At 43.3% G+C, this 26011-nt stretch overlaps 1 protein-coding gene across 2 annotated transcripts in view; it reads right to left on the bottom strand.

Moving 5' to 3' along the window:
- The window catches only part of SLC17A8 (solute carrier family 17 member 8), a 66500-nt gene that overhangs the window by 24662 nt on the left and 15827 nt on the right, over nt 1-26011 (bottom strand). For both annotated transcript variants that reach the window (XM_033220919.1, XM_033220920.1), the window contains exons 2-5: nt 17070-17322; nt 6880-6998; nt 4508-4622; nt 1342-1429 (exon numbers count right to left, since the gene is read on the bottom strand). In XM_033220919.1, coding sequence (XP_033076810.1) covers nt 1342-1429; nt 4508-4622; nt 6880-6998; nt 17070-17322 — 575 coding nt within the window. The remainder of the gene's footprint in view (nt 1-1341; nt 1430-4507; nt 4623-6879; nt 6999-17069; nt 17323-26011) is intronic.

Here is a 26011-nt window from a genome sequence, read left to right on the forward strand (position 1 = left end):
TTCATCATGTTGTCCAGGTTGGTCTCAAACTCCTAGGCTCAAGCAATCTGCCACCTCAGCCTCCCAAAGTGCTGGGATTACAGGTGCGAGACACCATGCCTGGCTGGTCTAAGGTACTTTTACCCTCATGGGCCCCTTCCCTCAACACATTTACCACTGTGCTGATGGAAGCAGCATGTGCTGTTGTTGTTCTGTTGTTGATTGGTACCTAGGGACGCAGCCACACCTAGAGAGGCCAGTCCCACTGGGGTAGCTTGGAGATGGGCAACTTCAGCAAGGTGAAGTTTGGAGACGCAGGAATTGAAGTCACATACTACTTGGGGACTGCTCATTTACTTTCAGATAAGATGGATGGTCTCCACTTCTTATTATCTGAGATATGATGACAAAAATTAATTTAAATGTCTATATGACAATGTGTGCGTGGTAGGAGTGTGAAATAAGGAAAGCTCCAGATCAAAAGTCAGGTCTCATTCTAGCTCCATGATCTTGGGCAAGTCACTGAACTTTAGTTTCATACAAAAAGAAGAGGCGTGGGATGCTTGATGATCCCATCTTTCCACTTTGTCCTTAGCAAATGTCATTTGCTGGCTAATCCAACAACCACTTCCAACCCTTTCTCCCTTCCCCTTCACTCCTGAAGAGGCTGGTGAAGCTAGGTATCTGCTTGCCTAGACTCCTCTGAAGTTAGTAAAGCATATGATACAGTTAGGGCCAAATAAATTAAAGTGGAAGGTTGGTAGGGGGCTTTGGGAAAGCTTTTGTTTTCCTGATGAAAGGGACAGATGGAATAAGCACAAGAGTAAATAAAAAGCTATCTCTGAGGATACCAGAGTAGAAAGTCAGAACATGCCTAAGCTCTGGATGGATTTTTGAGCAGCAGAACCAACACTAACAACCACTCACCTTTAGAATACTGTTATATAAAATAAATAGACTCATTTTAAGGCCCTTAGTAGGGTTTTCAGTTACTTGAAGTCAAAAAAGCATTCCATTTCTTTTTTCTTTTTGGAGACAAGATCTCACTCTGTCACTCAGGCTGGAGTGCTGTGGCCATCATAGCTTACTATAGCCTCAACCTCCCAGGCTCAAGCAGTCCTCCTGCCTCAGCCTCCCTAGTAGCTAGGATCCCAGGCACACACCCCCACACTCGGCTAATTTTTTTTTTTTTTTTTAAAGACAAAGTCTCACTATATTGCCCAGGCTGGTCTCGAACTCCTGGGCTCCAGTGATCTTCCTGCCTCGGCCTCCCTAAAGTGCTGAGATTACAGGTGTGAGCCACCGCATGAACCCAAAAAAAGCATTCCTAAATAAACTTTGTTATTATTCTAATATACCCACCACAAAAAGAGGTTGTGGCCAGTCGGCTTCTCTCCAAAGGTGGTGCCCACTTACTCCACATCCCATGGCAGGCTGGGTAGGTCACACCCTGGCAGAAGAGTTGAAAATAGATTAGTTGATTTGACTCTAGTTTCTGCTTGTGTTTAAAATATAGATGCTGCTTCTTCACAGAGGCTACAATATAAAAGCCCAATTTATAGACACTGTTGTAGGCTGAATATTTGTGTCCCCACCAAATTCCTGTGTTAAAACCTAATTCCCAATGTGATGGTATTTGGAGATGGACCTTTGGGAAGTGACTAGGTAAAAAATGAATGAGATTAGTGCCTTATAAAAGAAACTCCAGAGAGCTCCCTCATCGCTTCTGCCTTGAGCAGACAAAGAGAAGGTAGTTGTTTATGAATCAGGAAGCTGACCCTCCCAAGTCACCGATCTGCCAGCACCTCAATCTTTGACTCTCCAGCCTCCAGAACTGTAAGAAATACATTTCTAGGCCGGGCGCGGTGGCTCAAGCCTGTAATCCCAGCACTTTGGGAGGCCGAGACGGGCGGATCACGAGGTCAGGAGATCGAAACCATCCTGACTAACACGGTGAACCCCCATCTCTACTAAAAAATATGAAAAACTAGCCGGGTGAGGTGGCGGGCGCCTGTAGTCCCAGCTACTCGGGAGGCTGAGGCAGGAGAATGGCGTGAACCCGGGAGGTGGAACTTGCAGTGAGCCGAGATCGCGCCACTGCACTCCAGCCTGGGCGACAGAGTGAGACTCTGTCTCAAAAAAAAAAAAAAAGAAATACATTTCTAGGCCCGGAGTGGTGGCTTATGCCTGCAATCCCAGAACTTTGAGAGGCCAAGCTGGGTGGATCACTTGAAGCCAGGAGTTCAAGACTAGTATAGCCAACATGATGAAACCCCATCTCTACTAAAAATATAAAAACTAGCTGGGCATGATGGTGCATGCTTGTAATCCCAACTCCTTGGGAGGCTGAGGCACAAGAATCGCTTGAACCCAGGAGGCAGAGGTTGCAGCGAACTGAGATTGCACCACTGCACTTTAGCCTGGGCAACAGAGTGAGACTGTCAAAAAAATAAAAATAAAAAAGGCCAGGCACAGGCACAGTGGCTTATGTTTGTGATCCCAGCAGTTTGGGAGGCTGAGGTGGGTGGATCACCCAAGGTCAGGAGTTCAAGACCAGCCTGGCCAACATGGCGAAATCCTGTCTCTACCAAAAATACAAAAATTAGCCGGGTATAGTGGCATGTCCCTGTAATCCCAGCTATGCAGGAGGCTGAAGCAGAAGAATCACTTGAACCTGGGAGGTAGAGGTTGCAGTGAGCTGAGATTGCGCCACTGCACTCCAACCTCAGTAACACAGTGAGACTCTGTCTCAAAAAAATAAATAAAAAATAAAAATAAAAGAAAATTCTTTTGTTTATAACCTACCTAGTTTATGGTATTCTGTAGAAACCCAAATGGACTAAGACAGACACTAAACAGCATGATTCAGCTATTTTTGACTCACAGTATAGATGCTGAAATTCAAATACAGTTCACATGTAAGCATGGTAGAAGATGGGTGAAAAGGTCTTTATATTTTTATTTCATATTATCATAGACTATCAGTGTAGGAAGAGCCTTCCACAGTCAGCTGGTCCATCCTCTCATTTCAAGATACAGAACATGAGGCTCAGGGCCATTAAGTGACTAAAATTTAGTCTTCATGGATGCTAATATTGCGTTCTTTCCACCACACGGGTACATCCCAAAGTGCAATATATGTCCCTCTAGTGGGACTAGAGTTGGATTTGAAATGATATAACAATTTACATTCTTAATTATAACACATATATGCTAGTATATATATTACAATTAATCTATATATAATTAAATTTTTATATAATTATACTATATATATGTGTATATATATATGCTTTGAAAAAGATGTAACTAGTGGCTGGGCGTGGTGGCTCACGCCTGTAATCCCAGCACTTTGGGAGGCAGAGGTGGGCGGACCATCTGAGGTCAGGAGTTCGAGACCAGCCTGGCCAACATGGTGAAACCCCATCTCTACTAAAAATACAAAAAAATTAGCTGGTGTGGTGGCTGGCACCTGTAGTCCCAGCTACTCGAGAGGCTGAGGTAGGAGAATCGCTTGAATCCGGGAGGCGGTTGTTGCAGTGAGCCGACATCACACCACTGCACTCCAGCCTGGATGACAGAGCGGGACTCTATCTCAAAGAAAAAAAAAAAAAAAGGAAAAGATGTAACTAGCACATCAAACCCATGATTTCAAAGATGTTGTTGCTTAGAATAATAGGTATCTTTTGTTTTTTGTTTTAAATGAGTCGATCTAGGGGAAAACAATAGGCAAATAATAGTGCAAGTTATACATGGGCATAACAAAGTGATGAAGGTCAGAGGTGAATGACTGTGTTTGGGAAACCCTGTTGTATATCGGGGGTTGCAGACTATGGGCCAATTGGTTCACCATCTGTTTTTGTGTAGTCCACAAGCTGAGAATTTTTTTTACATTTTTAAATGGTGAGAAAAAAATCAAAAGAAGAATAATATTGAATGGCACACAACAATCATATGAAATTCAAATTTCAGTTTGTAAAATGCTTATTGGAACATAACCATGCCCATTTGTTTCTAGTTTGTTTCTGCCTGCTTTTGCACTACAGCAGCAGTGTTGAGTAGGTGCAACAGACACCGTATGGCCTGCAAAGTCCAGAATATTTACCTTCTGGCTCCATATCATGGTGCCTCCTTCAGTGAATTAAATCTCTGCATCAGACTACACCCTTGAAAATGTACAGATTTATTAATGAATCCACTTAAATTGCTTTAGTGGAATGAGTCTTTCCTATGTGAACTGTAGGTTTGGGCTTCAGTTTCACTATCCATTAAAATGAAGAGGGTCGGGTTAGATTATCCCTAAGATCATTATGGAAGGGTCCTTTATTGTTCCTAAATGTAAAATCACACAAGGCATTTGAATTACAATTCTTGAAATTTTAGCCATTACCAGAGAAGGGAAATAGCAGGAAAAGGAAGAAAATATAGAAAAAAACTGAGTAAAGGGAGTTTTCTTCAGATGCTGAATTTTCTAAAGGACTGGGCTGTCTCTAGCAACATCAAAAACTGTAAGGAAAGTATCTCCTACCTCCACTAGACCTTGCAGAATTCTGACACACATGACGCATCCGTAATGCACTCTGGCTGCAGAGGGAATGAACATGTTCAGAGTCGATGTTAAGAAGATGGCAGCTCCAAAGACCCTGAGGGACCAAAGCACTCTGTTATTCGGCAGGCCGGCTGGTGGATGTGGTACTTCAGCTAAGCACCAGAAACAAACCTAACAGTTCATGAAAGATCCCCGTGGAAATCCCTGTGGAAAGATCATGCCGGTAAACCCAGTACTTTGGGAGGCTGAGGTGGGTGGATCACCTGAGGTCAGGAGTTTGACCAACATGGTGAGGCTGGCCAGGCTGGTCTCAAACTCCTACTAAAAACACAAAAAATTAGCCGGGTGTGGTGGCTGGCACCTGTAATTTGGAGAAATAGATGTGTTAGGGTCTAGTGTGCCCCAAGCTAGATTCTTGGGCTTCTTTGATTCCCAAGCTCTGGCCCCTGGACCAACAATGAACAAATTTTTGGCAGTACAGGGATGTCCTGCCTGGATGATGTCCTGAAAAGTTGGAGATTGGCCAGGTTCAGGTAAGCTTGCTAGAGACCTACCATCCTGCCTGGTTCCCCCTGACCGACCTTTTCTGACTGTTACTGTATGTTTGAGGTTGTTTCCTGCATCCCAGAGCTGCTCTCCGTTTACCAGAAGGAAACACTGTCTATCCAAGAAGCATTGTATGTCCTGGGACCGAAGCACGAAACAGGTTGTGTACCTGTCTTAGCTCCCATTCCCTGAGCAGCCCAGTGTACCCTGGGAAAAGAGAGCAAGCAGCATTTTCTTCCCCTCTCACATATGTTAATGATGTTTCCACTTTTTTTATGTGCTGGGAAATTAGATTATGTGTGATTTTTTTTCAAGGCAGAGGTGTAAGCAGTAACCCAGGAAACCATAGCAACCAATATTTTATCACTTTTTAAAAAGAATACAATAGGTAAGTAGCAATAAATAAAAGACATAAATTAGACAAGAACCTAAATAAATACATGCTTATTCATATTGAGATCTTATGGTAGTGGTTTCCAAATTTTTTACCTTAACCCGTAAACAAAATACATTTTATATTGCAACCCAGTTCACACTCATACATACAAATGTAACTGAAGCAAGTTTCAAAACCCAATACTCACCCTTATGTGCAATGCATTCAGATCTTTTCTATTCTATTTGATTCTATTGGATTATCTTTTCTTCTATTTCTCTCTTTCTTTTTAAAAAATGCTCGTTGGTAAATCATCATATTGTTTTCACAACTATCTAATGAGTTGTGCTTTAGAATTTGAAAAAAACATGTTTTAAAAATGTAATGCACTTCATGAAATCCATTTATGGAAAGTCATATGGGAAATAAAATTGGAAGCGACCTGGAGAGATTTAGTTCACGCCTTTTCTAATACATGATACACTCTACAACGTCTCCCCCAAGTGGCCATCCTCCTCTGCTTGAATACCTCCAGTGACAGAGAACTCACTGCTTCTTGAGACAGCTCACTCTGTTCTTGGATACTTTTAATTGCTCAAACACCCACTACAGAGTCTCAAGGACATCAGAGACACATCTTGCAGTCTAGAGGCAAGCCCCCACCACTCATCTGAGAAAACCTTTTCTGGGTGATATTAACATAAGATTACAGAATGTCACTGGTCAAGGAGAACTGAAATATAATTTAGTCCAATGTTTCATTTCACAGATGAAGAAACTGAGGCCCAGTGAGGGAAGGAAAGTGACTCAATAGAGGTCACCCAGTGATCCAGTTAAGGGGCAGGAACCTCTCCTGACTCAGAGTTGATTGCTCTTTTTACCACATAATCACTTGAAGAGTTGCAAGGTAAATTTAATTGGATGAAAAATGAAATAAAAAGAGACTCTTGACTGGGTGCTTGTGGCTCACGCCTGTAATCCCAGTACTTTGGGAGGCTAAGGCGGGTGGATCACTTGAGGTCAGGAGTTTGAGACCAGCCTGGCCAACATGGTGAGACCTCGTCTCTACCAAAAATACAAAAATTAGATGGGTGCAGTGGTGCACACTTGTAATCCCAACTGTTCAGGAGGCTAAAGAACCAGAATTGTTTGAATGCCGAGTGGGGTGGGGGAGGGGGCGGGGCAGAGGTTGCAGTGAGCCAAGATCACACCACTGCACTCCAGCCTAGGTGACAGAGTGAGACACCATCTCGAAAATAAAAATAAGTTAAGAGCAGGGTCATTTGGGATCAGTATCTGTGAATTGCATCTATCCAGATGGCTCCTATTTTTCATTCTGCACCCCCAAATTGAGATCTAGCTATGCAGAATTTATAAATACAAAGCCACATTTCGTTGGTTTGTATCATGTTATATCAATTTATCTTACCTGTTAGCAGCAAACTTGTTTGAAATGAAACCACCTGGAATTTGTGTCATAATATAGCCCCAGAAAAACGATCCATGGATAAGGCCCACTGTTTCTGGATCCCAGTTAAACTGTGCTGTCTGGAAATGAGAAATCAGATATAGTTGTGTTTCTTAGAAAAAGGCTGACAACTATTTTTCACCAATGAGCCTACACAATAATAACCTCATGAGGTCTTTCTTTTTTCATTTATTCAACACATGTTTATGGAGGGCATCTTACATACTTGGGGTACAGCAGCAAGCAAAAGTTCTAGGCCAGGCATAGTGATGCGTGCCTGTAGTCCCAGTTATTTAGGAGGCTGAGGTGGGAGGATGGCTTGAGCCCAGGAGGTCGAGGCTGCAGTGAGCCAAGATAGTGCCAATGCTCTCCAGACTGGGCAACAGAGTGAAACCCCGTCTTAAAAAACAAAACCGGCCGGGTGTGGTGGCTCACGCCTGTAATCCCAGCACTTTGGGAGGCTGAGGCAGGCGGATCACGAGGTCAGGAGATCGAGACCATCCTGACTAACATGGTGAAACCCCATCTCTACTAAAAATACAAAAAAAAAAAAAAGAAATTAGCCGGACATGGTGGCGGGTGCCTGTAGTCCCAGCTACTCAGGAGGCTGAGGATGAATGGCGTGAACATGGGAGACAGAACTTGCAGTGAGCCAAGATCACACCACTGCACTCCAGCTTGGGCGACAGAGCGAGACTCCATCTCAAAAACAAACAAAACAAACAAACAAAAACAACAAAGTCCCTGCCCTCATAGATTTCACCTTCTGATAAGAGATTATGTACAAATGTATGTATTTATAGTAATGGTCATGGTGACTCACACCTGTAATCCCAATGCTTTGGAAGGCCTAGGCAGGAGGATTACTTGAGGTCAGGAGCTCAAGACCAGCCTGGGCAATGCAGCAAGACGCCATCTCTACAAAAAATTTAAAATCCAGCCAGCTAGGCCAGGTGCAACGGCTCACACTTGTAATCCCAGAACTTTGGGAGATAGAGGCGGGTGGATCACCTGAGGTCAGGAGTTCGATACCAGCCTAGCCAACATGGTGAAACCCCATCTCTACTGAAAATACAAAAATCAGCTGGGTGTGGTGGCAGGTGCCTGTAATCCCAGCTACTTGAGAGGCTGAGGCAGGAGAATCACTTGAACCCAAGAGGCGGAGGTTATAGTGAGCCAAGATCACACCACTACACTCCAGCCTGGGTGAGACAGAGAGACTCCATCTCAAAAAAAAATAAATAAATAAACAAATCTAGCCAGGTATGGTAGTGCGTGCCTGTAGTCCTAACTATTCAGGAGGCTGAGGTAGGAGGATCCCTGGAACCCAGGAGTTGGTCAAGGTTAAGGTAAGCTATAAACACACAACTGCACTCCAATGTGAGTGACAGAGCAAGACTCTGTCTCTAAAAATACATATATCTAACGTGTGTGTGTATATATAATATATATAATGTGTGTATATATGTGTATATATGTATACATACACATATGTGTATATATGTATATGTATGTATATACATATATACATATATGTATGTACGTATATACATATATACACACACACAGAGAAAACACAAAATAGCAATGAATGCTAAGGAGAAAATAAAATAGTTTGTGAAGAAAGCAAAAAATGGGGTTTTGTGGGGGCTACTAAGTTATTTGCTACATTATTCAGATGCCAGTTCAGTGATAGCACAAAGAGAATTACAGTCTTAAGTCTCTCATTTCTTAATAAGGACAATAAAGCCCATTCTACCTACCCATAGGATGTGTGGGGATAAATGGCATGAATATTTCCAGTGGGTTTTCTCTCTGCTTAGAGATTTTGCATGTAGCAGATTAGGATAGTGACTAGCACACAGTGTAGACTCAATAAACGTTAACAGTCATTACTGTTACAATGCTGATGGCAATGGCAACAACACAACCTTCCACAACTCTTAGGCCATTGAAAATGTGATTCTCTAGGGCTGGAATCCCTTTCCTCGTGTTCTCTCCCAGGTAAAGTAACTTATTCTTTTTAGACTCATTGTAAATGGTCCTTCCTCAGAGGAAGCTTCCTGAATCCCCCAAATTGAACTGGTCCCTTTTTCCTGGGCTTGTCTTCAGTGAATGGATATCCACATGTCAATTTCCCACACAGGGCACCAAGAAACTCTAAGATAGTAGCTATGTCCTGTTTGACTTATAGTCTCAGTACCTAAATCAAATGCCTGGGAACATAGAAGGTCCAATGTGTATTCGCCAAATGAATGAATAAATGAATGGCTTTGTAAAGCTTTTTGATATCAAAATGCAAATATGGAGTAAGAGGGTTCCTAATTATCATCATACTATGTTTTATAAATTTTCATCACAGCTTATTTTCCTGTCACAAGTTGTTACATATTTCTCTGCCCATCTGTTCAACATTCATCCTGTGCCTCCTGAATGCAATGTTAGGTGCTGGACAGTGTAAATACAGACTCAAATCAGCATTGTCTTTGCCTTCTAGGAGCTCACAGTCCAAGTCACTTTGGCCTATACTCTCTCATTTTACGAATTACAAAGTTGAAGCTCAGTGGTAAAAAGGAACTAGCTAATTATTATTAATTCAAATCAGCTCACCAAATTTGTATTTTGTGTTTATTATGTAACACACATAGTTCTACGCACTGGGGTACAGCAGTGAACAGCCGTAGTGACTCCTGCCTTTTTGAAGATGCCAGTGGAGATAGCGGGCAATAAACAATTACAGGCAGAGTTAGATGGTAACCAGCGATAAGATGAAAAAATAAAGCAGGGAAGGGAATAGGAAGTATTGGATGACAGTGAGGTGGGGTAAATTTTAGACAGAATGGCCAGGAAAGGCTTCACTGAGAAGATGAGTTTTAAGTAAAGACCTAAAGAAAGGAAGGGAGCAAGTCATATGGTCATCTGAGATGTGAGCTTTCCAGGCAGAGAGACAGCAAGTGCAAGGGACCGAGGTAGGGTTGTGTCTTGTGTGTTAGAGGAAAAGCAGTATGTCAGTACAGCTGGAGGGTAATGAACGAGGAGGAAGAGAACAGGTGTTAATGCAAGAGAGGTTACAATGATGAAGGGTTCTTTAAGACATCATAGGAACTCTGGCTTTTAGACAAAGAGAGATGAAAACCATTGGAAAATTTGAGCAGAGGTGGAATATTATTTCACTGAGGCGCTTTCTACAGATTTCCTCCTTTAATCTGTAAACACTTAGAGGTAATTGCAAATGAGGAAACTAAGGCTTAGAGAGATTAATTTACTTGTCCAAGGTCATACAACTATTTGCAAGGAAAAGGGGATGCAAAACCTCTCATCTGCCTAACCCCAAAACACGATATTCTTTCTATTGCTTGGAGAGACTTGATTTTCTGACTAAGGAGAGACCAGACTTCTTTGCCAAGATCCATAGAATTATCCCAGGATCCAAGACAGAGGGAGAACTAGACCCTTTTAACTCCCACTTCAACCAGTTGCTAATTGTCAATCACAACATCCGTTTCTCATGCCTTTCTCTCTGGAGAAATAGTGCTTCTGTCAATCTCTGAAAAATAATACATGAAGAAGAGCCCCTAGGCTGCTGAGAACTGACTTTTATTGTCATTTGAGTCCCATTAAAATCATAATAGTGGACTAAAGACTTGAATAGACATTTCTCCAAGGAAGACCAATAAATGACCGATAGACACATGAAGAGGTGGTCAACGTCACTAACCATCAGGGAAATGCAAATCAAAACCACAATAAGACGTCGCTTTATACCTGTTAGGATGACCATTATCAAAAACAAAACAAGACAAGAAGTGTTGGTGAGAATGAAGAGAAAATAAAGCCCTTATACACTGCTGGTGGGAATGACTGCAGCCACTATGGAAAACAGTACAGAGGTTCCTCCAAAATTTAAAAACAGAACTACTGTATGATTTAGCAATCCCACTTCTGGGTATTTATCCAAAAGAGTTGAAATCATGATCTCAGAGAGATATGAGTACCCCCACGTTCACTAAAGCATTATTCACAATAGCCAAGACATGGAAAAAACCTGAACGCCCACTGACAGATGAATAAAGAAAATGTGTCCAGGCGCAGTGGCTCATGCCTGTAACTTTGGGAGGCCAAGGCAGGTAGATCACTTGAGGTCAGGAATTCGAGACCAGCCTGGCCAATATGGTGAATCCCTGTCTCTACTAAAAATATAAAAATTAGCCCGGCGTGGTGGCACGTGCCTGTAATCCCAACTACTCAGGAGGCAGAGGCAGGAGAATCATTTGAACCTGGGAGGCAGAAGTTGCAGTGAGCCAAGATTATGCCACTGCACTCCAACCTGGATGACAGAGACTCCATCTCAAAAAAAAAAAAAAAAAAAAAAGGGAATACTATTCATCTTTTACAAAGAATAAAATTCTGCAAGATATAACAACTTGCATGAACCTGGAGGACATTATGCTCAGTGAAATGAGCCACTCACAGAAAGACAAATACTGCATGATTCCACTTACATGACATATCCAAAATAGTCAAATTCATAGACTCAAAGAGTAGAATGATGGTTGCCAGGGGCTGGGGGAGGGAGAAATGAGGAGTTACTAATTAATGGGCAAAAAGTTTCAGTCAAGCAAAATGAACAAGCTCTAGAGATCTCTATTCAACATGGTACTTACAGTCAACCATAATGTACTGTACACTAAAAACTTTATTAAAACAGTAGCTCTCATGTTAAGCATTCTTATCACAATAAATTTTTTTAATTATAAATTTAAAAATATATGGCCCTGTATATGGACCATCACTATAGTAAACCAAACACTGTGTCAGATATTGTGAAAGGCCAAAAAAATGGCCCCCAAAAGATATCCACATCAAATCCCTGGGACCTATAAATGCTACCTTATCTGAAAACAGATCTTTGCTGATGTGAAAATGTCAAGAATCTTAAAATGAGATATCTGGACTATCCAGCTGTGCCCTAAATTCAATGACAAGTGTCTTTATATATAGGAGAAAGACAGATGGAGATTTGAGACAAAAGAGGAAACACGCAGAGAGATGTCCACGTGAAGATGGAGGCAGAAATGAGAGTGACATTGTCCCAGACCGAGGATCTGCTGCATCCACTAGAAGTTGGAAGAGTCAAGGAAGGATTCTCTGCTAAAGTCTTCAGAGGGTGTGAGGTGCTGCCAACACCTTGATTTAGACTTCTTGTCTCCACAGCTCTGAGAGAATAAATTTATATTGTTTTAAGCCATCAAATTTTTGGTAATATGTTATGGCAGCCTCAGGGAACTATTATAGGCATTTAATATAGGTGAGCTTATTTGATCTTCGGAGTAGTCCTTTTATTCCCATTTCACAATAAGGGCAATGAGGGTTAGCAAAGAACTTCTAGAAACGTCAGTTCCTGTCTGCTCACACTTCTGAGAGGATTCCACCTTCCCCAGCAACATGGGATTCTCCCCCACTGACCAACACAGCTGACTGGACACCTGAGTAGAGAGAGCCAAGCCAGTCAGGTGTGGTGGCTCACGCCTGTAATCCTAGCACTTTGGGAAGCTGGGGTGGACAGATCACTTGAGGTCAGGAGTTCAAGACCAGCCTGGCCAACATGGTGAAACCTCATCTCTATTTTAAAAATACAAAAATGAGCCAGGCGTGGTGGCATGCACCTCTAATCCCACCTACTTGATAGCCTAAGGAGTAGAATCGCCTTAACTGGGGAGGTGGAGGTTGCAGCGAGCCGAGATTGTGCCACTGCACCACAGCCTGTGCAACAGATGAAGATTTTGTCTCAAAAAAAAAAAAAAGTTCAAGACAGCCAAGCTATACGCTAGGCTCAGCCAGTCAGCCTCTCCCCATCTCTCTGTCTCTGTTTCTGTCTCTGTCTGTCTCTGACTCTGTCTGTCTTGTCTCTGTCTCTCTCCCTCTCTCTCTCTCTCTCTCTCTCACACACACACACACACACACACACACAGAGAGAGAGAGAGAGAGAGCAACCCAAACCCCCAGAGATTCTAGTTAGACAATAGTGCCCTCTTGAACCCAAATAAGTCCCATGGAGTCACAGAGTCAGGGCCAAGTAAATCAGCTTCCTGGCAAGACAAAGGCTCAAGGCACTTCCACTGTGGAGGGCAGTGAGAAGCCAGGGAAGAGGAAAGAAAGCAGTCCATGAAGGACCGGGGAAAACGGAGCTGACTCCAAGAAAAGCAGATGAAAGACTCTTGGGGCAAGCAATTTGGAGACCTTAGCAAAGGCTTCTCTAGTTCCTATGAGGGAAAGCTCCGTTCAGCAGTTCTGGCAGGGCCTGTCCTGCGGCCTCAGAAAGAATTACATAAAGACCCCCTTCCCTCCTCAAGGTGGAGGACAGCCTGGGTTTCAGTCCCACCTCAGGCTGGCTTCTGTGTCCTGGGTGCAGACGGCACAAACATATACCACAGACCTGCTTTCTGCCCTTGGCTTTCATGAGATCCCCTTACAGACCTACAATAATCCCCACTATCATTTTTTGTTTGTTTAGACGGAGTCTCACTTATCTCGGCTTACTACAACCTCCAGCTCCCAGGATTCTCCTGCCTCAGCCTCCCAAGTAGCAGGGACTACAGGTGTGCGTCACCATGTCTGGCTAATTTCTTTTTGTATCTTTTAGTAGATACGGGGTTTCATCATGTTGGCCAGGCTAGTCTAGAACTCCTGACCTCAGGTGATCCACCCACCTTGGCCTCCCAAATCGCTGGGATTACAGGTGTGAGCCACCATGCCAGATTCCAGTAATGCCCTTTTAACTTGAGCCAGTTTCACTGCACTTCTCTTCTTTACAACCAGCAATCTCTGGCCAGGACACAAGGGCAACTTATTCAAGGTCCCAGAGCTCATTAAAACCAGGTCTGGCCAGTTCCAAAGCCCATCCTCTGAATCCTAAAGGGCCCATGATCCATGGGAAGAACTTTGGACTTTTCCTGAGAGTAATGAGAAAACAAAATCACAAGTTTCTCAAACTTCGGTCATTTTTTTTTTTTCTTACTATATGTCAAACACTTTTCTAAGAGTTCACATGTTTTAACTCAAAACTATTAAATTGAAAATATGGGCCAGGCACAGTGGTGCATGCCTGTAATCCCAGCACTTTGGGAGGCCAAGACAGGAGGATCCCTTGAGGCCAGGAGTTTGAGATCAGCCTGGGCAACATGGCATGATCCCATCTCTAAAAAACACTTTTTTGTTAATTAGCTAGGAATGGTGGCGTTAGCCTGTGGACCCAGCTACTCGGAAACTGAAGTGGGAGGATCACTTAAGCCCAGGAGGTCGAGGCTGCAGTGAACTATGATCACACCACTTCACTGAAGCCTGGGCAACAGAGATGCCATTTCAAAAAAAAAAAAGATTGATCACGCATTAGTTAAAATCACTCTTCATACCACTTGTAGAACATATGCCACATATTTTAAATATCACCTATTCATACTGCTTATTTCTCTCCTTCTTTTGAAATAAAGATTTAAAGATATCTCAGTGCCAAATATCTAGTTCTTCCCCTTAAAACAGAAAAACCAAACAAACGTACCAGCCATTCAGAGCTTTTCTTAATACAATTAGCGAAGTATTTGTCATTTGGTTAAACATGCTCAGTTAGTATCTAAGCTTTGTTCTAGGCGGACAAGAGAGAAATAATCTGCTATAAATTAGAGTTATGCTAGAGTTTCTGATACTAAATCCCTACTCCTAAGTCCAGAGGAAAAAAATTTAAACCATATTTCAGATTTTAATCAGTTTCTTAAGACTCCAGAGGGCACAGTCATAGAAACTAGAGAGCGCACATTAGCATTGTTGCTCGGGTTTATCAAAATGTCTTTTCCATATGCCTCAGAGCAGACTCTATTGACCGAGGTCTATCTTTTCAGGCAACAAACAAATGCAAAACAGCATCTCATTTTGATCTGGGCCTCAGCAGACAAGTTTTAATTAGCTGGCCTTGCTCACAAAAGGCTGAAAGAATGCATGTGATACACATCTGAAACCTCGCTAATATACATCATTCTTTATTTTTAAAATGCATAATATGCCCTTCTACCTCTATTCCCCATACCCCTACAAAAGACAGGATATCCTTTTAGGACAGATTTGGCTGTGGCATCAAATAGAGACTAGTTAGGAGGATCTCCATGGTGCTGTTTTCCTCTGGCAGAATAATCTCTTTGTTTGATAAAAGCAAAAACAAATAGCTTGCAGACCAACTGAAGACTTCTTTTTGACAGATTGAAATCAAATTTTCTCAAACCAGTGCCTGGCAGGAGACTGTTCCAGATGATGCTAATAGATGTGGCACAAAAGAGAGCATTCTATGATCAAGTCAGTCCAGGAAATACTGCCCACCACGTCTTCCTCTTGGAAAGTCTCATAGGACACAGCACAGTATGGGCTCCAGGTCTCACACTGCCTTCTTCATGGCACAGCCTGCAGCGTAGTGATTTCCCAGACACTAGTTCAAAAAACTGTGATCTAAATGTTTCTTCAAACAGAGGGAGGGACCAGAGAACTGTTAAATGCCTCTCTGCAAATGAACGGATTTCTGCATGAGTCACTGCGGTGTGTGAGTTTAGTACGATGAAACATGCATTTATGGGGTGGCTACTGGGCAGACATTTTTGTTTGTTTCTTTCCCCCCATAACCTCAGTACTTCTCTAGGTCTATCATTTAAATAGCAAACCAGATTTTATGTTTCCAGTGATTCCTAAAACAATACTATTTAAGTCACTTCAAAGTATCCTTGCTTGTAACTATGATGGCCTCTGAACTGGCCCTGTGGCCTCCATTCCTATCTCACCTCAATCTGGCCCCCTGCGATGGGGCAGTGATCAGTCTGGAGCACAGATATGATCACTCTGTGTGTGCAGCCCCTTGCTACATGCCCACCGGGCTGCGGATGATTAGCCCCCTAGATACTTCGCTGCCTCCACCCCAAGGTGCTCTACCCAATCACTGAGAGTTCTCAACCTGGAGTCTGTGGATGGAATCCTACGGATCTGAGAACTTGGATGGGAAGAAAACATGCACCTTTATTTTCACTCTTAACCAAAATTTAGCACTTTCTGCCATTATGAATGTAGGCAACAAGCCACAGTCGTATGACGAGTACCTATGACTCTGTCCCATGTGTAAATCGTAAATATGTTCAAATCGTATTACAGTCATGGCTACTATTTCCAACAGTAGCTTACATTCCAACTTAAAATCACAGTAAATGTTAGACCCAATGCTAGATTTAGTCACTGATATACTACTAAAGAAGCCCATATATTTCTATGTCACAAATGTGATTTTTAAATGTTTTGGTATTTATATTTTAATATAATTGGCTGCTTTTGTCATCCTTTGTGTTTTATTTTAAGAATTTAAAACATTACTTTGCCAAATATTCATCAGTCGTCACCAGGAGTCCGTGACACAGAAAAGATGATGAGTTCCTGTTTCAGTTCCTAAAATATACCTACATAGTATGTGTGCATTCTCATTCTCTCTCTCTCTCTGTGTGTGTGTCTCTGTCTCTATCTCTTTCTTACAGTCCTTCACAATACCTTTTTCTTCAAACATTCTTCTTCCCACCCCACCACACCCTCTTTGCCTGGTCGAGCCATCACTTTGGGAATTTGTTCACAATAGCGAAGTCTGGGCTGGGCCCTCTCCTATGAGCCTGAGCATCCTGTGTACCTCCAACACGGCCCCTACCCCCCCAACTCCCCAGACTGTCATCACTTACTAGTCTCCATGAGGACAGGGCCCAGTCTAGGTCATTCACCTTTCTATCCCCATCACTTTGCACAGTGCTCAGCACAAGTAGCCACTCTCCATTTTTGTCATATCACTGAAGGAATTGCAGGGCTTTCTCTCAAGGAGCAAAGTATTGACACAGCTGCAGTCAAAAAAAGTTTCCTCACGATTGTAGTCTCAGCTACTGATCTGAGATGCTGAGATGCTGAGATAGGAGGAGCTACTCATTTGAGATGCTGAAATGGGAGGATGCTGAGATGGGAGGGTCATTTCAACCTGGCAGGTCGGGACTGCAGTGAGCCAAGATTGTGCCATGTACTCTAGCCTGGGAGACTGAGTGAGACCCTGTCTCCAAAAGAAAAGGCTTCCACCATGGATTGATACCAACCTGAATTTCCGGTTTTCCGTCGACATATACGGTGCTGTTGTTGACCATTTCCACAATGGCAACTCCAAGATTGCACCGGATCCCAAAAGAAATGCAGAATCCCAGCCCACTCATGATAGCAATGATGTAACGCTTGGGGAGGCCACAGCAGCGGCAGTCGCAGAGTGGGGGGCTTGGCCTGGACGTCTGCACTGGCCTGCCTTCTTCATTCAGCTCAATGTTTTCTTCTTCCGCAGTGCTCCCATCGATTTTTCTACACGGGAAGAAGGATAGGCAGAAAATAAAAGCCAGGATTAAAGGAAAAAGAAAGGATACTAAGCAAAAAGAAAAAAGGTACCAGCAGATGAAAAACAAAAAGGAAGACCCATAGTAGAATACTATGGGTGTATTATTATTATTAAAGTAAGTCTTATTATTAAATATTATTATTATTAAAGTAAGTTATAGTGGTTAAAACTACTGATGTTCTGGGTATTGTGTGGGACTTTTATAAGCATTCAATCAATTGTTTAAATTTTTTAACAACCCCATGAGGTAGACAGTGTCATCATGCCATTTTATAGATGAGGAAACTAAGTCACTTGAGGTAGGATAGAAGCCCAAGTCCAGAGCCTATGTCTAAAACAATATGCTATACTGAGTTTCCTGCTGAAAGAGCATTGACAGACTTTGTTCACATTGCTCGACCCAGCTGTTACAGTTGACCTTAATCTTTCTAAGTCCTTTTTTTTTTTTTTTTTTTTGAGACAGAGTTTTGCTTTTGTTGCCCGGGCTGGAGTGCAATGGCATGATCTCAGCTCACCACAATCTCTGCCTCCCTGGGTTCAAGCAATTCTCTCACATCAGCCTCCCGAGTAGCCAGGATTACAGGTCTGCACCACCACGTCAGGCTAATTTTTGTATTGTAAGTAGAGACGAGGTTTCTCCATGTTGGTCAGGCTGGTCTCAAACTCCTGGCCTCAGATGATCCACCCGCCTCGGCCTCCTGAAGTGCTGGGATTATAGGTGTGAGCCACTGTGCCTGGCCTAATTTTTCTAAGTCTTAATAAAATACTAAGTGGAGGTGGAGAGGGACATTTTCTATCACAATGTACACCCATTTGGTTGTATATTCTTTTCTTCTTAGATGGTTCCTCTAAGGAGGTGGTCCTCTAGCACCTTTTATTCAAATGGTAGAATTTTTCACTGACCTCTATACATTCCAATTATGGCACATTCATTATAGTGAATTTATCTCTTCTTTTAGAAACAGTAATTGGGCAAACTGAACCCTATCTGTCAATTATAAAGGAAGTTGTATCCTCTTACTTATTGTCATCTTTCTGAGGATGCTGTCATGGCCCACTTAAGGTCCAAGTGTTTTTAAAGATAATCAAAACTTGCAAGTTTTCATAAATATTAAATTCAGTGACAAATAGCTAATATAATGGTTAACCCAATAGTTTGGATGAAACACAAATCATTTGCCCACCTGTTCATATGAAAGACAACCTTGGCAGGTTCTTTTTTTTTTTAATATTTTTTGAGACAGAGTCTCAGTCTGTCACCAGGCTGGAGTGTAGTGACGTGATTCTCGGCTCACTGCAATCTCCGACTCCCTGGCTCAAGCAATTCTCCTGCCTCAGCTTCCGACTCCCTGGCTCAAGCAATTCTCCTGCCTCAGCTTCCCGAGTAGCTGGGATTACAGCCACGCATCACCACGCCCAGCTAATTTTTTTATTTTTAGTAGAGACGGGGTTTCAACATGTTGGCCAGGATAGTTCTGATCTCCTAACCTCGTGATCTGCCTGCCTTGGCCTCCCAAAGTGCTGGGATTACAGGTGTGAGTCACCGCCCCTGGCACCTTGGCAAGTTCTTATGACTCAAGGAAAACCAAATTTCCAGCACAAGTATAGAGAAACAAATATACTGGATTTAATTCAGTTCATCAGATATATATTAAGTGCCTACTGTGTCTCAGGTACTGTACTAAGTGTTGGGGAGCAATAGAGAATGTGACATGTTCTCTGCCTTCTTCCAGCTCTTAGGCTGGTGGGGAAGAAAGACACATACACAAGCATCTATAATTACTGGATGATGTGGGTTTTGTTGAAATCAAAGTGAAAAACGACGGTAAAACATGGGAAGGAGCTTTCAGTTTCAACTTGTGAGCCCAGAGTAGAAGCTTAGTAAATGTGCCAGAACATTAAAGCAATTGGAAAAGAACTCTAACCATTTCCCTACCGATGTATCTACCTGCCAGCCTGCATTTATACTGATGGGGTCTATGTGTTCATCCACAGTTGTCCATGCTTCTAGCTAAGACCAGCCCCTCTCCCTGGACACTAGATCTCGTCCCTTTTTATCCCCTCATGAATATTGCTCCAGAAATCCCCACCCCCACACTTCATCCATTATGTTCTCCTCCCTAGTATAATAGATCATTCCTGTTGCCTATAAATAAGCTTTTATTCCTCCCATATTAGAATCTAAAATAAAATACATTTTCTCTTTCAGTTATCCTCCTATTTCTCATTTTCCTTTTTTTTTTTTTTTTTTTTTTTTTTTGAAGCGGAGTCTCGCTCTGTCGCCCGGACTGGAGTGCAGTGGCCGGATCTCAGCTCACTGCAAGCTCCGCCTCCCGGGTTTACGCCATTCTCCTGCCTCAGCCTCCCGAGTAGCTGGGACTACAGGCGCCCGCCACCTCGCCCGGCTAGTTTTTGTATTTTTAGTAGAGACGGGGTTTCACTGTGTTAGCCAGGATGGTCTCGATCTCCTGACCTCGTGATCCGCCCGTCTCGGCCTCCCAAAGTGCTGGGATTACAGGCTTGAGCCACCGCGCCCGGCCTCATTTTCCTTTTTTAAGAAAGAAATGATTTCAATTCCTCTCCTCTTGTTCTCTCCTGGACCCACTCCAGCCAGGTATTCCCAACCTGAGCCCACAAAACTGCTCTTCTTAAGGTTATCGATGCTCTCCTCATGGCTCAGTCCAAAGGTCATTTTCAGTCCTCATCCGATTTAATCAACCTAGCAGCAGCATTTTACACAATTGACCACTTTCTCTTCCTTGGCCATTTTATGTTCTTCCAGGAAAACACTTGGTCATCCTCCTAATTCTTCTCTTTTGTCTCTTGTAGCTGATTCCTTCTTTCCTCCACCTATATACACTAGAATGCCTAGGACTCCGTTCTCAGGTCTCTTGCTTTCTTTCTATGCCCTCTAGGTCATCTAAGCTGGCTCTGGGCTTTGGATACCATGTATATGCTAACAGCTCCCAATCTTTATAACTAGCCTTATCTGACCTCTCCTTGGACACCTAAAAGGCAGCTTAAATTTGACATGTCCAAACTGACTTCCCCAAAAAATATATATATAATTCCTGAAGTCATTCTCATCATAAGTAATGACAATTTTGCAACTTTGGTTGCTCCAGCAAAAATCTTGAAGCCATCAGGCTGGGTGCGGTGACTCATGCCTGTAATCCCAGCACTTTGAGAGGCCGAGGCAGGTGGATCAGCTGAGGTCAGGTGTTCGAGACTAGCCTGGCCAACATGGCAAACCCTGTCTCTACTAAAAATACAAAAATTAGCCGGGTATGGTGGCATGCACCTGTAGTCCCAGCTACTCAGGAGACTGAGGCAGGAGAATCACTTGAACCTGGGAGGCAGAGGTTGCAGTGAGCTGACATTGCACCATTGCACTCCAGTCTTGGTGACAGTGAGACTCCATCTCAAAAAAAAAAAAAAAAAAACTTGACGCCATCTTGGATGCCTCACTTCTCCAATTTATGTCCAACTGAGGAGCTCATGTACTTTAAATGTTGAGTCTCCCGCCTACTCAGCTGTGTGACTTCAGCCTAATTACTTAACCTCCCTGGACTTCAGTTTCTTCATCTGCAAGCTAGGAATTATAATAGTTTCTTCTTCATAGCGTTGTTCTTAGGATTGTCATAAATGAGTTATTAAACTTAGGTAATTTAGAACAGAACTTGCCACACATTAAAAAGTGACATATGCCAGCTATTTTTATTACATTAATCCTCACCGTCACTTAATGAGTCTAGGATGCTAGACTAAGCATTGATGCCATTAGCTCTGAGAGGCAGTTAGATGATAGGACTTTATAATGGGCCGCCCTAGTAGTCTCCATGAATTTCTGGCAACCAAATATGTATAACTTAAGTTGCATGGAAAACTGATGCTCTAGGCCTGGCGTGGTGGCTCATGCCTGTAATCCCAGCACTTTGAGAGGCTGAGGTGGGCAGATCACCTGAGGTCAGGAGTTCGAGACCAGCCTGACCAACATGGCAAAACCCCGTCTCTACTAAAAATGCAAAAATTAGCCAGGCATGGTGGTGTGCACCTGTAGTCTCAGCTACCCTGGAGGCTGAGGCATGAGAATCACTTGAACCCGGGAGACAGAGTTTCCCGTGAGCCAAGATCACACCACTGTACTCCAGCCTGGGCAGCAGAGTGAGAGAAGAAGAAGAAGAAAGAAGAAGAAGAAGAAGAAGAAGAAGAAGAAGAAGAAGAAGAAGAAGAAGAAGGAAGAAGAAGAAGAAGAAGGAAGAAGGAAGAGAAGAAGAAGAAGAAGAAGGAAGAAGAAGGAAGAAGAAGAAGAAGAAGAAAGAAAACTGACGCTCTAATGTTGACACATTACTATAATAGAATATTTCTAGCAGCTAAAACAAGGATAATATGTAACAACCACAGCAATACTTGTATGAGGCAAATTCAGTTCTTTCCCTCTGCCCTCCTCTATAGATGCCTTCATGTAATTCTCTTATTTGATCACTAATTCAGCTCAGTGAGACATGGGAAATCTAATACTCCCATTTGATACAAAATACAACTGTAGTTCAGAAGGCAAGAACAAACCGGCCAAGGTCACACAGCCCTTAGTGGGTAGAGGCAAGATATGAAACCCTTCTCCTTTCCTGTCTAGGTCCCTTGGGCCCCTTTCCTGTGTGTCCCCAGCACACCAGGCCGTGCTCCTTCTCAATGATCTTCCTGAGTCACTTTGTCATCTGTACCTGTTACTTTGTAGTCCTTGACCAGCCACCATGACTCAGAAGAGCACGGTAAGAGAATGGGCTGAGAGACACCCAGTGCTGTCTCCCACGTGCTAGCTCTGTGACTTTGGCTAAGTTACTTGACCTTCTACTAGTCTTCCAGGGATGCTGTAACAACGTACCACAAACTAGGTGCCTTAAAACAACAGAAACGTATTTTCCTACAGTTCTAGAGCCAGAAATCTGAGATCCAGGTTTCAGCAGGCCTTGGTTTCTTCTGAGGCCTTTCTTTTTGGCTTGCAGATGGCTCTTACCCCTGTGCCTTCACGTAGTCTTCCTTCTATGGATCTGTGTGTCCCAATTTTTTCTTCCTATAAGGACATCAGTCATATTCTATTAGGGCCTACCCTAAGGACCTCATTTAACCTTAATTACCTTTTTAGAGACCCTATCTCCAAATGCAGTCATATTCTGAGGTACTGAGGGTTAGAATTTCACCATAATGAATTTGGGCAGATTCATATGAAGACACAATTCAGCCTGTAAGAATCCCTATCTGTAAACTGGGCTAATCGTAATGGGTATCTCATAGGGTTGTTCAATGATTGATGCATGCAAATGATTCATGGCAGTGCCTGGTATGTAAAAAGTGCTTTATATTAATAGGTGGTAAGTACTATCACTATTGCTATTAATAAAGTGTCACCTGTCATAAGCTTAGCCCTCTCTATATGCATGCAGATGCTTTAGATGAAGGCTAATGAAAACCGAAAGCGCTGTGGGGCTTTGCAGTGCTTAATTGCTGACAGCCCCAGCTGCTGTGCTCTGAATCAACCACCCATTTGGCGTGGGGACAGCGCTTCTTTCTCATAGGCTGCTCTTCCGCCAAGAACTGAGCACCTCAGGGATGTGAGGCCGTTCTTTCCTGCCAGAGGCAGGACTCCTCTGACAGTGCCTGCTCCAGGACTCCCCACTGGCCATGACAAAACTTCCCAGTATTGCAGTATAGTCTGAAAGTCTTCTCACCTGGCTTTTCTTCTTTCCTTCTCTCCTACACAGGTAGCAGTTTGAACACTCTCCCAGCCTCCTCCAGCTCCTTCCCCATTTTCCCTCAATAAATCTCTTGGCCAGGTGTAGTGACTCATGCCTGTAATCCAAGTACTTTGGGAGGCTGAGGCAGGAAGATCACTTGAGCTCAAGAGTTTGAGGCTGCAGTGAGCTGTGATTGTGCCACTGCACTCCAGCCTGGGAAACAGAGCGAGACCATGTCTCGTATGTTCCAAGTTCTGTCTTGGTATCTGCTTTCTTGGAAGACCTCAACCAACACAAGCACGATCTGTGTGCACAGTGCCATCTTAGATATCCTGAGACTTTCCGGAGGGAAGACATACAGTATGGGAGATGGAGAGAAAGAAGGGGAAAGTAATGATCAAAGGGTAGGCCCTGAAAGAAGGAGCTGTGGGCTCCCCAGGAAGCAGGACCTATAGCTGGCTGACCTGAAGCCAGCCCCTTACAGCAGCTCTCCAGTTGGAGACGGGATATTGGGAGCTGTGGGGAGGGGTCTGAGCACAGGATCTCACTTTCCTTTGCCCAAAGTGGCAGCTGAGCCACCACTTCAAGGGATCATGGGCTCAGGAGCAAATGAGGATCAACAACTAGCAGGACCTCCTGAGTTGTCTGTGAGTCCTTTTGCACAACCTTGCTGTGGCAAAGGCGGAGCACTAAAATGAACAGAAATCTAACTTCCCCCAGGCAGGGGGCTCAGAGGCAGATTTGATTTGTTTCATTTTATTTATTTTTTTGAGACCGAGTCTTGCTCTGTTACCCAGGTTGGAGTGCAGTCGCACAATCTTGGCTCACTGAAACCTCTGCCTCCCAGGTTCAAGCAATTCTCGTGCCTCAGCCTCCCAAGTAGCTGAGATTATAGATGTAGGCTAATTTTTGTATTTTTAGTAGAGACAGGGTTTCAGCATGTTGGCCAGGCTGGTCTTGAACTTCTGGCTTCAAGCAATCCACCTACCTCAGTCTCCCAGAGTGCTGGGATTAATAGGTGTGAGCCACTGTGCCTGGCCAGATTTGATTTGTTTTAAAAGCATTCAAATAGCAGGCCATTTCTTGTATAGCCTAACTCACAGAGGAAGACTAAGCACCCCCTCACCCTCACCCTCACCCTCACCCTGTATCATGGAACACACCAGACTCTGGGCAGTCAGATAATCTGGATTTGATTTCCAGCTCTGCCACTGATAATCGAGCTGTGTGACTTGGGGGCAAATAACCTGGCCTCTCTGAATCTCACATATCTTCTTCTGTATAATAAACATTTATCTCACAGAGATACATGAGCCTACCCTACAAAGACTAACACATTACCGCCAATAAATGAATAGACATTGCCTGAACGTTACGGTCTCTGCCATCCCTGGTGTTTCCTTAGCGTTTTACACATTCCTCTGTTAGAGCACTTCTCACATGGAGTTAGAGTCATTTTCATTTAGCAGCATAGGTGCTAAGTAAATAGCCACTGATTTGAGCTAGGCACGGTGGCTCATGCCTGTAATCCCAGCACTTTGGGAGGCTGAGGTGGGTGGATCACATGAAGTTAGGGGTTCGAGATAGGCCTGACCAACATGGTAAATGAAGCCCCGTCTCTACTAAAAATACAAAAATCAGCTGGGCACAGTGGCAGGCACCTGTAATCCCAGCTACTCGGGAGGCTGAGGCAGGAGAATCTCTTGAACCTGGGAGGTGGAGGTTGCAGTGAGCCGAGATGGCACCATTGCACTCCAGCCTGGGTGACCGAGCAAGACTCTGTCTTGGGGGGGAAAAAAAAAAGTCAGATTTGTGTCGTGTCCATATATGAATGAAGGTCTCCCTGATCCCAGGACCATTTCCAACTCATCTTTATTCTCCGTGTTCCGCATCATGCCTGGAAACAATGAATCCTTGTCCAACTGAATGGAATTGGTGGATCAATTCCAGACATCATTCCTGGCTTGAAGCACTTATAGACAGGGTCAAGGATCTATTCATCCCTGCCCAGAAAAAAAAGAAAAAAGAAAAAAAAAAGCTTTATAAAAAGGGGAGGAGAGGAGAAAGTTATTTAAGAATAAGAGAAGAAAAACGAACTCATTTCTTAGGAGTTGGAGGACTTTAATTATCCCTAACAGCTATTTATCCCATTCATTTTTCCTTCTCTGCTTGACTGCAGTTGATCTTTTAGATCAGAGAATCTTCATTCTTTCCAGAGTGACATTCTCATTCTTGTTTCTCCAAATATAGACAGCTGCGGTCTGCGGACTGCTGGCCCTCTGCACACTAGGGAGGTGCCTGCTCTCTGTTCTCAGACACAGTTGTCCAGCAAACATCCAAGCCCCAGGAGTCTAATTGCCTAAGATATGCTAATTAACCCTTAGGCACTTAAAGAACTATTTCTTTGCAATTCAAATGTTCCCACTAATTGCAGAAAAGGTTTTGTTTTGTTTTGTTTCATAGGTAATAAGATCAACACTTGGAGCACAAAGTGAGAGAACTTGCAGATAATTTTAAAAATCCATTTACTGGCTGGGTGTGGTGGCTCATGCCTACAATCCTAGCAGTTTGGGAGGCTGAGGCAGGAGGATCCCTTGAGCCCAGGAGTTTGAGACCAGCATGGGCAATATAGACAGACCCTGTCTAAAGCTAAATATATATATAACAATATTTTTAAATCAATTTGCTTGCTCACCGTATTTGGTATGAACTGAAATGTGTGCCCCAAAATTCATGTGTTGAACTCTTAACCCCCAGTACCACCAAACATGGTTATATTTAGGATAAGGTGCTTAAGGAAGTAATTATGGTTAAATGAGGCCCTTAGGGCGGGCCCTAATCTAATATGAATGAAGTCCTTATAAGAAGAGGACATTTGAGCCAGGTGTGGTGGCATGGATGCCTGTGGTCCCAGTTACTT

The sequence above is a fragment of the Trachypithecus francoisi genome, unplaced genomic scaffold, assembly GCF_009764315.1.
Source record: "Trachypithecus francoisi isolate TF-2019V2 unplaced genomic scaffold, Tfra_2.0 Lachesis_group11, whole genome shotgun sequence".
Classification (NCBI taxonomy): domain Eukaryota; kingdom Metazoa; phylum Chordata; class Mammalia; order Primates; family Cercopithecidae; genus Trachypithecus; species Trachypithecus francoisi.